Source organism: Trichomycterus rosablanca, chromosome 4, assembly GCF_030014385.1.
Source record: "Trichomycterus rosablanca isolate fTriRos1 chromosome 4, fTriRos1.hap1, whole genome shotgun sequence".
NCBI classification, from domain to species: domain Eukaryota; kingdom Metazoa; phylum Chordata; class Actinopteri; order Siluriformes; family Trichomycteridae; genus Trichomycterus; species Trichomycterus rosablanca.
The window spans coordinates 907,497-923,553 of record NC_085991.1 but is presented as its reverse complement, the minus strand read 5'-3'; the positions used below and the strand labels follow the sequence as shown (position 1 = coordinate 923,553).

The 16,057-nt window shown below is 44.0% G+C and overlaps 1 protein-coding gene across 1 annotated transcript in view; it reads right to left on the bottom strand.

Annotated features, from left to right (window-relative positions):
* The window catches only part of lmbr1 (limb development membrane protein 1), a 37,702-nt gene that overhangs the window by 7,751 nt on the left and 13,894 nt on the right, over positions 1-16,057 (bottom strand). Inside the window, exons 8-13 of the mRNA XM_062993729.1 lie at positions 15,457-15,521; positions 14,423-14,495; positions 7,740-7,826; positions 6,782-6,936; positions 5,576-5,649; positions 5,287-5,377 (exon numbers count right to left, since the gene is read on the bottom strand). Coding sequence (XP_062849799.1) covers positions 5,287-5,377; positions 5,576-5,649; positions 6,782-6,936; positions 7,740-7,826; positions 14,423-14,495; positions 15,457-15,521 — 545 coding nt within the window. The remainder of the gene's footprint in view (positions 1-5,286; positions 5,378-5,575; positions 5,650-6,781; positions 6,937-7,739; positions 7,827-14,422; positions 14,496-15,456; positions 15,522-16,057) is intronic.

Genomic DNA, 16,057 nt, shown 5'->3' with positions numbered 1-16,057 from the left:
TATACCTCCATCTGTCTTCATATATACCTGCATATACACCTCAGTCTATACCTCCATCTGTCTTCATATATACCTGCATATACACCTCAGTCTATACCTCCATCTGTCTTCATATATACCTGCATATACACCTCAGTCTATACCCCCATCTGTCTTCATATATACCTGCATATACACCTCAGTCTATACCTCCATCTGTCTTCATATATACCTGCATATACACCTCAGTCTATACCTCCATCTGTCTTCATATATACCTGCATATACACCTCAGTCTATACCTCCATCTGTCTTCATATATACCTGCATATACACCTCAGTCTATACCCCCATCTGTCTTCATATATACCTGCATATACACCTCAGTCTATACCTCCATCTGTCTTCATATATACCTGCATATACACCTCAGTCTAAACCTCCATCTGTCTTCATATATACCTGCATATACACCTCAGTCTATACCCCCATCTGTCTTCATATATACCTGCATATACACCTCAGTCTATACCTCCATCTGTCTTCATATATACCTGCATATACACCTCCATCTATACCTCCATCTGTCTTCATATATACCTGCATATACACCTCAGTCTATACCTCCATCTGTCTTCATATATACCTGCATATACACCTCAGTCTATACCTCCATCTGTCTTCATATATACCTGCATATACACCTCAGTCTATACCTCCATCTGTCTTCATATATACCTGCATATACACCTCAGTCTATACCCCCATCTGTCTTCATATATACCTGCATATACACCTCAGTCTATACCTCCATCTGTCTTCATATATACCTGCATATACACCTCAGTCTATACCTCCATCTGTCTTCATATATACCTGCATATACACCTCAGTCTATACCCCCATCTGTCTTCATATATACCTGCATATACACCTCAGTCTATACCTCCATCTGTCTTCATATATACCTGCATATACACCTCAGTCTATACCCCCATCTGTCTTCATATATACCTGCATATACACCTCAGTCTATACCTCCATCTGTCTTCATATATACCTGCATATACACCTCAGTCTATACCTCCATCTGTCTTCATATATACCTGCATGTACACCTCAGTCTATACCTCCATCTGTCTTCATATATACCTGCATATACACCTCAGTCTATACCTCCATCTGTCTTCATATATACCTGCATGTACACCTCAGTCTATACCTCCATCTGTCTTCATATATACCTGCATATACACCTCAGTCTATACCTCCATCTGTCTTCATATATACCTGCATATACACCTCAGTCTATACCTCCATCTGTCTTCATATATACCTGCATATACACCTCCATCTATACCCCCATCTGTCTTCATATATACCTGCATATACACCTCAGTCTATACCCCCATCTGTCTTCATATATACCTGCATATACACCTCAGTCTATACCTCCATCTGTCTTCATATATACCTGCATATACACCTCAGTCTATACCTCCATCTGTCTTCATATACACCTCAGTCTATACCTCCATCTGTCTTCATATATACCTGCATATACACCTCAGTCTATACCCCCATCTGTCTTCATATATACCTGCATATACACCTCAGTCTATACCTCCATCTGTCTTCATATATACCTGCATATACACCTCAGTCTATACCTCCATCTGTCTTCATATATACCTGCATATACACCTCAGTCTATACCTCCATCTGTCTTCATATATACCTGCATATACACCTCAGTCTATACCTCCATCTGTCTTCATATATACCTGCATGTACACCTCAGTCTATACCTCCATCTGTCTTCATATATACCTGCATATACACCTCAGTCTATACCTCCATCTGTCTTCATATATACCTGCATATACACCTCAGTCTATACCTCCATCTGTCTTCATATATACCTGCATATACACCTCCATCTATACCCCCATCTGTCTTCATATATACCTGCATATACACCTCAGTCTATACCTCCATCTGTCTTCATATATACCTGCATATACACCTCAGTCTATACCTCCATCTGTCTTCATATATACCTGCATATACACCTCAGTCTATACCTCCATCTGTCTTCATATATACCTGCATATACACCTCAGTCTATACCTCCATCTGTCTTCATATATACCTGCATATACACCTCAGTCTATACCTCCATCTGTCTTCATATATACCTGCATATACACCTCCATCTATACCCCCATCTGTCTTCATATATACCTGCATATACACCTCAGTCTATACCTCCATCTGTCTTCATATATACCTGCATATACACCTCAGTCTATACCTCCATCTGTCTTCATATATACCTGCATATACACCTCAGTCTATACCTCCATCTGTCTTCATATATACCTGCATATACACCTCAGTCTATACCTCCATCTGTCTTCATATATACCTGCATATACACCTCAGTCTATACCTCCATCTGTCTTCATATATACCTGCATGTACACCTCAGTCTATACCTCCATCTGTCTTCATATATACCTGCATATACACCTCAGTCTATACCTCCATCTGTCTTCATATATACCTGCATGTACACCTCAGTCTATACCTCCATCTGTCTTCATATATACCTGCATATACACCTCAGTCTATACCTCCATCTGTCTTCATATATACCTGCATGTACACCTCAGTCTATACCTCCATCTGTCTTCATATATACCTGCATATACACCTCAGTCTATACCTCCATCTGTCTTCATATATACCTGCATATACACCTCAGTCTATACCTCCATCTGTCTTCATATATACCTGCATATACACCTCAGTCTATACCTCCATCTGTCTTCATATATACCTGCATATACACCTCCATCTATACCTCCATCTGTCTTCATATATACCTGCATATACACCTCCAACTATACCTCCATCTGTCTTCATATATACCTGCATATACACCTCAGTCTATACCTCCATCTGTCTTCATATATACCTGCATATACACCTCCATCTATACCTCCATCTGTCTTCATATATACCTGCATATACACCTCCAACTATACCTCCATCGGTCTTCATATATACAGTGTATCACAAAAGTGAGTACACCCCTCACATTTCTGCAGATATTTAAGTATATCTTTTCATGGGACAACACTGACAAAATGACACTTTAACACAATGAAAAGTAGTCTGTGTGCAGCTTATATAACAGTGTAAATTTATTCTTCCCTCAAAATAACTCAATATACAGCCATTAATGTCTAAACCACCGGCAACAAAAGTGAGTACACCCCTAAGAGACTACACCCCTAAATGTCCAAATTGAGCACTGCTTGTCATTTTCCCTGCAAAATATCATGATTTGTTAGTGTTACTAGGTCTCAGGTGTGCATAGGGAGCAGGTGTGTTCAATTTAGTAGTACAGCTCTCACACTCTCTCATACTGGTCACTGAAAGTTCCAACATGGCACCTCATGGCAAAGAACTCTCTGAGGATCTTAAAAGACGAATTGTTGCGCTACATGAAGATGGCCAAGGCTACAAGAAGATTGCCAACACCCTGAAACTGAGCTGCAGCACAGTGGCCAAGATCCTCCAGCGTTTTAAAAGAGCAGGGTCCACTCAGAACAGACCTCGCGTTGGTCGTCCAAAGAAACTGAGTGCACGTGCTCAGCGTCACATCCAACTGCTGTCTTTGAAAGATAGGCGCAGGAGTGCTGTCAGCATTGCTGCAGAGATTGAAAAGGTGGGGGGTCAGCCTGTCAGTGCTCAGACCATACGCCGCACACTACATCAAATTGGTCTGCATGGCTGTCACCCCAGAAGAAAGCCTCTTCTGAAGTCTCTACACAAGAAAGCCCGCAAACAGTTTGCTGAAGACATGTCAACAAAGGACATGGATTACTGGAACCATGTCCTATGGTCTGATGAGACCAAGATTAATTTGTTTGGTTCAGATGGTCTCAAGCATGTGTGGCGGCAATCAGGTGAGGAGTACAAAGATAAGTGTGTCATGCCTACAGTCAAGCATGGTGGTGGGAATGCCATGGTCTGGGGCTGCATGAGTGCAGCAGGTGTTGGGGAGTTACATTTCATTGAGGGACACATTAACTCCAATATGTACTGTGAAATACTGAAGCAGAGCATGATCCCCTCCCTCCGGAAACTGGGTCACAGGGCAGTGTTCCAGCATGATAATGACCCCAAACACACCTCTAAGACGACCACTGCTTTATTGAAGAGGCTGAGGGTAAAGGTGATGGACTGGCCAAGCATGTCTCCAGACCTAAACCCAATAGAACATCTTTGGGGCATCCTCAAGCGGAAGGTGGAGGAGCGCAAAGTCTCGAATATCCGCCAGCTCCGTGATGTCGTCAATGTCGTCATGGAGGAGTGGAAAAGCATTCCAGTGGCAACCTGTGAAGCTCTGGTAAACTCCATGCCCAGGAGAGTTAAGGCAGTTCTGGGAAATAATGGTGGCCACACAAAATATTGACACTTCAGGAACTTTCACTAAGGGGTGTACTCACTTTTGTTGCCGGTGGTTTAGACATTAATGGCTGTATATTGAGTTATTTTGAGGGAAGAATAAATTTACACTGTTATATAAGCTGCACACAGACTACTTTTCATTGTGTCAAAGTGTCATTTTGTCAGTGTTGTCCCATGAAAAGATATACTTAAATATCTGCAGAAATGTGAGGGGCGTACTCACTTTCGTGATACACTGTACCTGCATATACACCTCCATCTATACCTCCATCTGTCTTCATATATACCTGCATATACACCTCCATCTATACCTCCATCTGTCTTCATATATACCTGCATATACACCTCCAACTATACCTCCATCTGTCTTCATATATACCTGCATATACACCTCAGTCTATACCTCCATCTGTCTTCATATATACCTGCATATACACCTCAGTCTATACCTCCATCTGTCTTCATATATACCTGCATATACACCTCCATCTATACCTCCATCTATCTTCATATATACCTGCATATACACCTCCATCTATACCTCCATCTGTCTTCATATATACCTGCATATACACCTCCAACTATACCTCCATCTGTCTTCATATATACCTGCATATACACCTCAATCTATACATCCATCTGTATCTCTATCTATACATCCATAAATACCTCCATCTACTCAGCACTACAACATTCACTCTATCCATCAAACTAAAGCTCATTTTACTGATTAGCTCCCCTTCACTACCCGCCGTGTGTGATTGTGTGTGTGTGTGTGTGTGTGTGTGTGTGTGTGTGTGTGTGATTGTGTGTGTGTGTGTGTACCGTGGTCATGGTGGTGTCGTCCTTTTTGGGTGTGAGTCCCTGAAATATACGGAGGCTGTAGAATCCAACCACAGAGGAGACCATCAGATAACTAAACATCAGTCAAGGTTCATACACACACACACACAGACACACACACACACACACACACACAGACACACACACAGACACACACACACACACACACACACACAGACACACACACAGACACACACACACACACACACACACACACACACACAGACACACACACACACACACACACACACACACACGCTGTGTAGGATACATCATGAGGATGATTTCCACCACGGCCTGGACCACCCCGAACGTAGAGAGAGACGCGTTTCCAATATCATGATCCTGCACAGAGAGAGAAGATTCAAATTCACCCATCCATCATCCATACATTCATGTTCCATTTTTTAAGGTGGAACTGGGTGTTGTATGTAAGAGATTTGATCCTGTACTCTACTGTTGTTGTTGTTGTTTGTTGCAGTAGTGTTTTTAAGGTGGACCTGAATGTTGTATGCAAGATGTTTGATTCTCCTTGTTGCTGGTTTTTGCAGTGGCTTTTTAAGGTGGAACTGGAGATGTTTGATCCTTTTATTTTTATTTTTGTTGCTGTTGTTGATTGCTGCAGTTGTTTTTTTAAGGTGGAACTGAATGTTGTTTGTGAGTAGTTTGATCCTGTACTCTCATGTTGTTTTAGTTTATTTTTGTAGGGAGTTTTTAAGGTGGAACTGGGAGTTCTGTGTAAGATGTTTGATCTTGTACTTCCATGTTGTTGCTGATTGTTGCTGTGGGTTTTTAAGGTGGACCTGAGTGTTATATATGACTTGTTTGATCATGTACTCCCATGTTGTTGTTGCTATGTTTTTAAGGTGGAACTGGGAGTTCTGTATAAGAGGTGTGATCCTGTACTCTCTTATTGTTGATTGTTGCTGTGGGTTTTTAAGGTGGACCTGAGTGTTGTATGTGAGTTGTTTGATCCTGTACTCTACTGTTGTTGTTATGATTTTAAGGTGGAACTGGGAATTCTGTGTAAGAGGTTTGATCCTGTACTCCATTGTTGTTGTTGTTGGTTGTTGCTGTGAGTTTTTTAAGGTGGACCCGAGTGTTGTATGTGAGCTGTTTGATCAGGTACTCCCTTGTTGTTGTTATGTTTTTAAGGTGGAACTGGAAATTCTGTCTAAGAGGTTTGTACTCTCCTGTTGTTGTTGTTGGTATAAATCAGGTAAACGATGTGTACTGATGTGAGTTTGTGCTGATCTGAGCGTGCAGTTTGCACACAGTGAGTTCAGGTAAAGTAAATGTGTACGACACGGCCGAGCGACTCTGAACGCCGCACGATATCAAACACACGAGCCGACAGATACCAATCAGATACCAATCAGATCACCTCGGCACTGCCCATCACACCTGAGCATATCCGGAATTCTATTCGCACCAACTGCATGTGTGTGTGTGTGTGTGTGTGTGTGTGTGTGCGTACCGAAGAGCCTTTCGGCAGCGCCGTTTCATCCACCAGCAGGTACAAAATGTTCAGAGCCACCAGAAACACAGAGAGCGCCGTGCCGGCGAGCAGGATTAGCATGACGATGGGGTAGAGCAGGTTCTTCTCCCAAATCGAGGCCTTCTTCCTCCTCTCTAACCAACAACAGAGACACAAACAAAGACCTCCGTTTAAATACCATAAACAATACAAAATAGAGACAATAATCACCTAAAATATTCTAAACATTCACACTCAAACCCGTCCCCCACCTGTACCCGTCCTTTCTTCTCTCGTACCCCTGTTCTTCCTTTATCTTGTACCCCCGTCCTTCCTCTCGCTCGTACCCCTGCCCTTCCCCTCGCTCGTACCCGTCCTTCCCCTCTCTCTCGTACCCCTGCCCTTCTTCTTGCTCTCTCCCCTGTCCTTTCCATCGCTTATACCCGTCCTTCCCCTCGCTCGTACCCGTCCTTCCTTCTCTTGTACCCGTCCTTCCCCTCGCTCATACCCCTGTTCTTCCTCTCTCTTATACCCCCGTCCATCCTCTCGCTCTTATACCCCCGTCCATCCTCTCGCTCGTACCCCTCTTTCCCCTTACTCGTACCCTTGTCCTTCCTTTCTCTTGTATCCCCTCCTTCCCCTCGCTCGAACCCCTGTTCTTCCCCTTTTTCAAACCCCTGTCCTTCCTAACCCTCGTACCTCTACCTTTCCTCTCTCTCATACCCCTGCCCTTCCCCTCGCCTGTACCCCTGTCCTTCCTAACCCTCGTACCTCTACCTTTCCTCTCTCTCATACCCCTGCCCTTCCCCTCGCCTGTACCCCTGTCCTTCCTAACCCTCGTACCTCTACCTTTCCTCTCTCTCATACCCCTGCCCTTCCTCTCCCTCGTACTCGTAAAAAGGAGTTTTGTACCCGGCGCTGTAGATTAAAGTAACGTGATTAGAGGAAGCTCTCGTACCCAGTTTGTGTCTCTGGGCGCGGACGTTCTCCAGCTCGTTGTAGAGATTCTGGGAGTTTGGGTGCAGATGAGAGTTCGAGGCCGAACCTGAAAACAGGAGAGAAACACGGAGTGAGATCTGGAACCCAAAATGTGACGCTCTGAATTTAAAACCTTATGTCCCAGTCACTGGGTGTATAGTCTGTGTGTATGTGTGTGTGTGTAGTGTTTGTAGAGTATGTGCATGAATGGTGTAGAGTAAGTGTGTGTGTAAGTGTGTGTGAGTGTGCATGTGCGCCTGAGGGGGATCTGGTGTGAGGGGTTCCCCGGTGAAACCACAGTCTCATTTAGCTCCTGTTATTATATTTTAAATTCCACCTCATTTCTGTCACTCCTCAAAAGTCGAGGATCAGAGCGCAGCGCCTCGGGACACACACACACACACACACACACACACACACACACACTCTCACACACAATAATTAGTCGACATTACAGTAGTATTGGCGCTTAATAAAAAGCAAACCCTTCTACGAGGACTTTGATCAGAAAGCACACATTATTAAAATAAACAGAAGAGCACGTCCTGTCTCGCTTCCTCTGGGGGCGACAGATACTCCATACTGACATCAGGGGTGTGTGTGTGGGGGGGGGGGAGAGATGAGGGTTCGAAGGTGCACTGGGTAACATCTGGAGGTTACAAGTTGAACTAGAACCACTGAAAAGACTAAGCAGTTAGTCCTGGAGTCATGTTTGTGTTTGAGGACTGTAATGCACTGGTGGGCGTGTCCACAATGTCCAGCCCTGATCTAAGAGCCAAAAATGGAACCAAACTGGAGTCTAAGAGCCACAAATAGAACCAAACTGGAGCCTAAGAGCCAAAAATGGAACCAAACTGGAGTCTAAGAGCCAAAAACGGAACCAAACTGGAGCCTAAGAGCCACAAACAGAACCAAACTGGAGTCTAAGAGCCAAAAATGGAACCAAACTGGAGTCTAAGAGCCAAAAATGGAACCAAACTGGAGTCTAAGAGCCACAAACAGAACCAAACTGGAGTCTAAGAGACAGAAATGGAACCAAACTGGAGTCTAAGAGCCAAAAATAGAACCAAACTGGAGCCTAAGAGCCACAAACAGAACCAAACTGGAGTCTAAGAGCCAAAAATGGAACCAAACTGGAGTCTAAGAGCCAAAAATGGAACCAAACTGGAGTCTAAGAGCCACAAACAGAACCAAACTGGAGTCTAAGAGACAGAAATGGAACCAAACTGGAGTCTAAGAGCCAAAAATAGAACCAAACTGGAGCCTAAGAGCCAAAAATTGAACCAAACTGGAGTCTAAGAGCCACAAATGGAACCAAACTGGAGCCTAAGAGCCACAAATGGAACCAAACTGGAGCCTAAGAGCCAAAAATGGAACCAAACACCAGTGTGCAGGATCAAATCCCCTCCAAATACTTTTGATCTTTTGCGCTGTAGTACGGAGTGTAAACTAAAGAGCATCTTCACACTCAGCTCAGAAGTGTGTGTGTGTGTGTGTGTGTGTGTGTGTGAATGTGTGTGTCGCAGTATAGATGATGTCACTGCTGCATTACATCAGCTCCGATTATGTAAATTGCGCGACGTCGCAAGGTCACCGTGCATCTGGACATGGACAAAACGCAAGAAAGGAGCCAACACACACACACACACACACACACACACACACACAGACACACACACACACACACACACACACACACACACACACACAGACACACACACACACACACACAGACACACACACACACACACACACACACAGACACAGACACAGAACAATACAAAGAAACTCTACACACTCGTTAAAATGATTAGCTCTGGTGTGGAGGTGGCCGGACCCGGTCGCGTGGGTCCAAACCAGCCGCTCGCGTCCTTCAAACGTTCAAACGTCCATCAACCACTACACTATGATTTCCCATCATCCCACACTCCCGAGAAGAGGGCGTGTCTAAATCCTTATCTCCCTTAAAATGCTCCTACTGAGGCGCCTTAATTCTGAGTGATGATCTGACCGAATGACGAGGGAGCGTCCCACGCCTCCTCAGCGCCGAAGATCAATCCCAGCATTCAGTGCGGCACGACTTCTATCACAAAAAACTACAAACGTGGTGGACGAATCAATGCGGAGCAACCAACAGAGTTCTTTGTAAATGTAAATAAATTTTCATTGATGTGTAATGTGTATAAAGGTGTAATTATACGAGTGTGGGTTTATTTGTAAATTGGGGCGTCAGGGACAGTTGAAGCGTTTTCGGTACACGGAGGGAGACGTTAGCTGATGTGCTAGCGGGTTTGAGCGTCCAAACTGGAGTCGTAGTAGGGCTGGGCGATTTTGCCCAAAAAAAAAAAAATCTCGATTATTTTAAATTATTACCGATTCTCGATTACGATTTCGAAAATAGTAACAGCACCACCGATAATTATCCTTTCAAGGAACTCAAACTTTATAACAATAACTGTATATCAATAATTAACAATAATTAAAACAAAATAGAAATCTTAATGAGCTATATCCTTTATAAGAATAACTCACAAACAACTCACTTTAAATAATGTGCAGCAGAACCTCCTTACATTAAGAAAAGTGCAAAACCACATAAGTTCTTTACAGGTTTCTTAAAAGGAACACGAGCCTGTTTACTGTTTCCACCACTGAGTGAGTCTGTATCAGTATCTACACTGGGGGGGGGGGATCAAGTAATCCCTCAGCTCAGCTTTGATTTGGTCCTCTTGTGACTGGGGGGTGGATGGAGGTCTTAAGATCCGCTTCTAACAATATGGACTACAATTCCCATGCTCCCACGGACTGTCACGTGATTATCACATGTCCCCGGTCAGCCAATCCCGATCGCGCTCATCGGCTCCGGAGTTTTGATTAATTTCAGCCGTGTTCGATTCAGTGAATCTTAATTAAACTCTTCTGATCGTGTTTGCGCTCCTTATTACTGAATCTAAGCGTTACCGTGTATGACACTTGTTGTCTTCTGTTTACTGTTTTAGTTTTCGCTGATTTTGTACACTGTTTTTGCATTTTTGATATTAAACTTTATTTGATTTATATTCCGCGAGCGTCTGCTCAGTTTCAGCCTCGTGACACAGGGCTCTAGACTAACGTTTTGCACTGGTTGCACTGGTGCACCTAACTTTTTTTCTTAGGTGCACCAGCACAAAAGTTAGGTGCACCCAAATTTTCGACCGCATCGCATTTAACACCGCAGTTTTACAGGTTCACTTTTTTTTTTTTTTATCACTGTCCATACAGGCAATATTGACTTGGAAATAACTAACAATCTGGTCAACATGGCCTCGTCTGATGATCTGTTTGCTGCTGCCTGCCACTGAAAGGCAGTGGGGAGAGGGGACACTTGGGCAGTGCATTTATCGCCGCATGTAATGTGTTTTATAGATGCATTGGGCTTTTTCAGCCTTTCAATTCAAAATGTATTAGAACCAGTCACAAATATACTATTGCCGGCCACTGTCTTCTTTACAGTTAATTATAGTATTACAGACTAATTATAGCACACTTATAAAAATTATAAAAATAATAGAGTAAATGTGTATGTATGTGTGTATATCTATTTATATGTGTGTGTATATTTAAAATTATATGTATATGTTTGTGTGTGTGTTAGAGTGTAATCTTAAATGCAGTGCATTATATTATCGGCTTTACTGAATCTTTTACACAGATTCCCAAAATCGCTTGCGGTGCACTCACTGCGTATTTTGACTACATGTATTGTAATATATTTTGGTCTTTTAGTTATTTTTATATTTTACTTAACGAAAATATTGTCGTGTTTTTACTTTCACTATCGCGGCACTTTACCGCTAGCATTAGCCCCTTGCTACTGTAGAGGGTCGGCTCACCTAGCCGCTGTCCGGTGGGGATGCTACAGGTCTTTTGCTGTGCGGTGGTGGAGGTGTGGGAATAAAGGCACACGACAGGGTCGAGTCACTTTAACTGTTTAGTCAGGACTTAAGTGAGCGTTACAACACTTTACACCGCCGAGCTCCAGAACCCCAACTTCCATTCTGGGGACATCCGGCGAGTCTCATATACAAAACTAAACTTACAGCAGAACGTCCGAACGCACGTGTATAAACCTGGTGCTGCATTCTGATTGGCTGAGCTGAATGTCGCTCACATATCACCGCTACAATATTGTCCCGCCCTTCACTATCTCTGATTGGTTTAGACCATGATATTGGCCTAATGTGTGTCTGTTGTTGTTTTTTTCCCTCGGACGCCTGGTCGCACCGGTGCGACCTGAGATTTTTTTTAGTCGCACCATTGAGAAATTAGGTCGCATGTGCAACCAAATTGGTCGCACTCTAGAGCCCTGTGACATGATGGTATTTTAATTAAAATATAAAGTATGTAAACAATCGCGATTGTCACATTTCTAACCGGGTGAAAACGTTCATTCGAATTAACCGAATTAATCGTGAAAATCGCCCAGCACTACGTCTAAGAGCCATAAATGGAACCAAACTGGAGTCTAAGAGCCATAAATGGAACCAAACTGGAGTCTAAGAGCCATAAATGGAACCAAACTGGAGCCTAACAGCCATAAATGGAACCAAACTGGAGCCTAACCGCCAAAAATGGAACCAAACTGGAGCCTAACAGCCAGAAATGGAACCAAACTGGAGCCTAACAGCCAGAAATGGAACCAAACTGGAGTCTAAGAGCCAAAAATGGAACCAAACTGGAGTCTAAGAGCCAAAAATGGAACCAAACTGGAGTCTAAGAGCCAAAAATGGAACCAAACTGGAGCCTAAGAGCCAGAAATGGAACCAAACTGGAGCCTAAGAGCCAAAAATGGAACCAAACTGGAGCCTAAGAGCCAAAAACGGAACCAAACTGGAGTCTAAGAGCCAAAAACGGAACCAAACTGGAGTCTAAGAGCCACAAACAGAACCAAACTGGAGTCTAAGAGCCATAAATGGAACCAAACTGGAGCCTAACAGCCATAAATGGAACCAAACTGGAGCCTAACCGCCAAAAATGGAACCAAACTGGAGCCTAACAGCCAGAAATGGAACCAAACTGGAGCCTAACAGCCAGAAATGGAACCAAACTGGAGTCTAAGAGCCAAAAATGGAACCAAACTGGAGTCTAAGAGCCAAAAATGGAACCAAACTGGAGTCTAAGAGCCAAAAATGGAACCAAACTGGAGCCTAAGAGCCAGAAATGGAACCAAACTGGAGCCTAAGAGCCAAAAATGGAACCAAACTGGAGCCTAAGAGCCAAAAATGGAACCAAACTGGAGTCTAAGAGCCAAAAACGGAACCAAACTGGAGTCTAAGAGCCACAAACAGAACCAAACTGGAGTCTAAGAGCCAAAAATGGAACCAAACTGGAGTCTAAGAGCCAAAAACGGAACCAAACTGGAGTCTAAGAGCCACAAACAGAACCAAACTGGAGTCTAAGAGACAGAAATGGAACCAAACTGGAGTCTAAGAGCCAAAAATAGAACCAAACTGGAGCCTAAGAGCCAAAAATTGAACCAAACTGGAGTCTAAGAGCCAAAAATGGAACCAAACTGGAGCCTAAGAGCCAAAAATGGAACCAAACTGGAGTCTAAGAGTCAAAAATAAAACCAAACTGGAGCCTAAGAGCCAAAAATTGAACCAAACTGGAGCCTAACAGCCAGAAATGGAACCAAACTGGAGTCTAAGAGCCAAAAATGGAACCAAACTGGAGTCTAAGAGCCAAAAATGGAACCAAACTGGAGTCTAAGAGCCAAAAATGGAACCAAACTGGAGCCTAACAGCCAGAAATGGAACCAAACTGGAGTCTAAGAGCCAAAAATGGAACCAAACTGGAGCCTAACAGCCACAAATGGAACCAAACTGTTGCCTAAGAGCCACAAATGGAACCAAACTGGAGCCTAAGAGCCAAAAATGGAACCAAACTGGAGCCTAAGAGTCAAAAATAGAATCAAACTGGAGTCTAAGAGCCAAAAATGGAACCAAACTGGAGCCTAAGAGCCACAAATGGAACCAAACTGGAGCCTAAGAGCCACAAATGGAACCAAACTGGAGCCTAAGAGCCACAAATGGAACCAAACTGGAGCTAAGAGCCACAAATGGAACCAAACTGGAGTCACTTCCTGTGCTCTCGACAAACACTTCCTCAGATCCATCTGATAAACCCCGAATCCAAAACCCGGTGGCGGTGGTGGGGTGAACTCGCTCCTCTTTCTCTCCCGCTTTCTTTTAACTGCACCACCTGCCTCCCAAAACAAGTTCTCCTGATAAGCTCCGTTCTCCCTGCAAGCATGAATGCTACTCTTCCCAGAATGCCGAGCTATCAGGCGTTCCGAGCTTTTGTGGCGGCGGCACATCAAGCGGGCGCGGCAGGGACGGAACGGAACGCGGCGAGACGTTCAAAGCCGAGCGCTAGGCAGGAGCGCATTGAGGAGCAGCGGTGGAGAAAGATCAGCTCCTAGCATCTCGCTCGACGCTGCGCCGCTCAATGGGAACGCCGGCGCGCTAGGCTAGATCAGCTGTACGCTCGCTCGCGTGCTTCACTGGACGCTAAAGAGGCTCGCGAACAAAACAGCAGAACACACGGACACCGCCGGCTAACGCTACACGTAGTACATGCAGGGAGGGGGGAGGGGGGGGGGCAAGGGGACTGGAACACACCCACCGCTGAGTCTGTTCCGCAGAGCTTCTTCCTGGAGCTGGATGCAGAACAGCCGCTCGTCCAGATCCTCCAAAATCTGACACACAAACACACAGAACCCGTCTTAGAACCTCACAACACTCAGCCAAAAGTATGTGGACGCCGCTTCTCATGCTCGACTTTAGGTCCCTAATATTCCAGCAAACCAGGTTCACTAAGGCAGCGGATCTCCACCTTTTTTTGCACCACGGACCGGCTTCATATAAGATATAATTTCACGGATCGGCGGGGGCGGGAGGATTTAATAATATTGCTCACAGAAGGTGTAAAATGAGCTTTTTTCGCTGCAAACGAGACGCTGCTCCCACCTAGTGGTGATAAGAGACAATAACACCCGAAATAGAAGCAGTGAAAAATGCTCTTCTGTGTTGGGGACCACTGCACTAAGGCATGGTTCTACAGAGCTCAACCTGAACCCCTTATGGGATGAATTGGAATGTCCGTTACCTCCACATTCTTACTAAGGATTCACATAGAAAGCAAGCGGTAAACCCTCACCAGTGTGTGAATCTGATCTGAATCTGCATCAGTGTGGAATAAGGTGCAGATCCAGGGTTACAGCTCCACATGTATCTGTTTTTATCTGGATTCTCCTCCCTGTTTCACTTTTAAACTTGTGTTACAGCTCCAGCTTCTGAGAAATGCTGAGAATCAGAATCAGCTTCTCCCAGAGTCTAAAACGCTTCTGGTTGAAAATAAAGCTTAACGTGGTTTAATGTAGTAAAAGAAGGAGACAGGAGCACTAAACTCCTCTTCATTATTACTGCTCATAAGTTCCTCCACTAATCACATTCCTCACTCGCTGTTTTACTACAATAAGTCGCTTTTACCGCCTCGAATCAAACAGTTCGTCCCATTGGAGGAGCTTTGCAAATGTTCAGTCATGTGAATGCGCCCTCAGGCAAGGACGAAGACGGTAGTGGGGCGTCCAAATACTTTTGGTCATATAAAGTGACTATAATAAGTTAATTGAAATTAAGAGAGGTGAATATACGTACCGTGGGTTTGACCAACAGCTGACCCATCACTGTAAACATCCGGGACAGACCCACCGGAGTACACACTGCCCAACACACACACACACACAGGTACGTTACACACACCTCAGGTAGCACTTTCATCTATAGAAGGTCTATTGTTAACCAGATCCACCAGATTTACTTCCAATTTACTTATGTGTGTCAAACAGACCTGGAAATTCATCTAGAAATAAATTCACTATTAAATATTGTATTCTAAATAAAATAAAAAGCACTTGGAATATAAAAAATAACCATAAACGATAGTATAAGCTAGGTGTAGGTGTATGTTCATGTTTCTGCATTTATTCCCACTTCAAAGTCACTCAAAGCCAAACAAAACAACTAATTATTGTTCGGTATTTTATTATTTTTTAGTGGAACTTTAAGAAACGAGAAGCCGAGACTCTGAGCTTTCCGACGACGCGCCAATCAAGCGTCTCCACCAATCCGGCGCGGAGATATTCCACATTTCGAAAAATCGAACGTAAACAAACAAGCTGCTCCAGCAACAGTCAGCTGTTCAAAGAGACGCGGTTCTACAAGCGCACAGCGGCTCTGACTCCCAGAATCCTTCAGC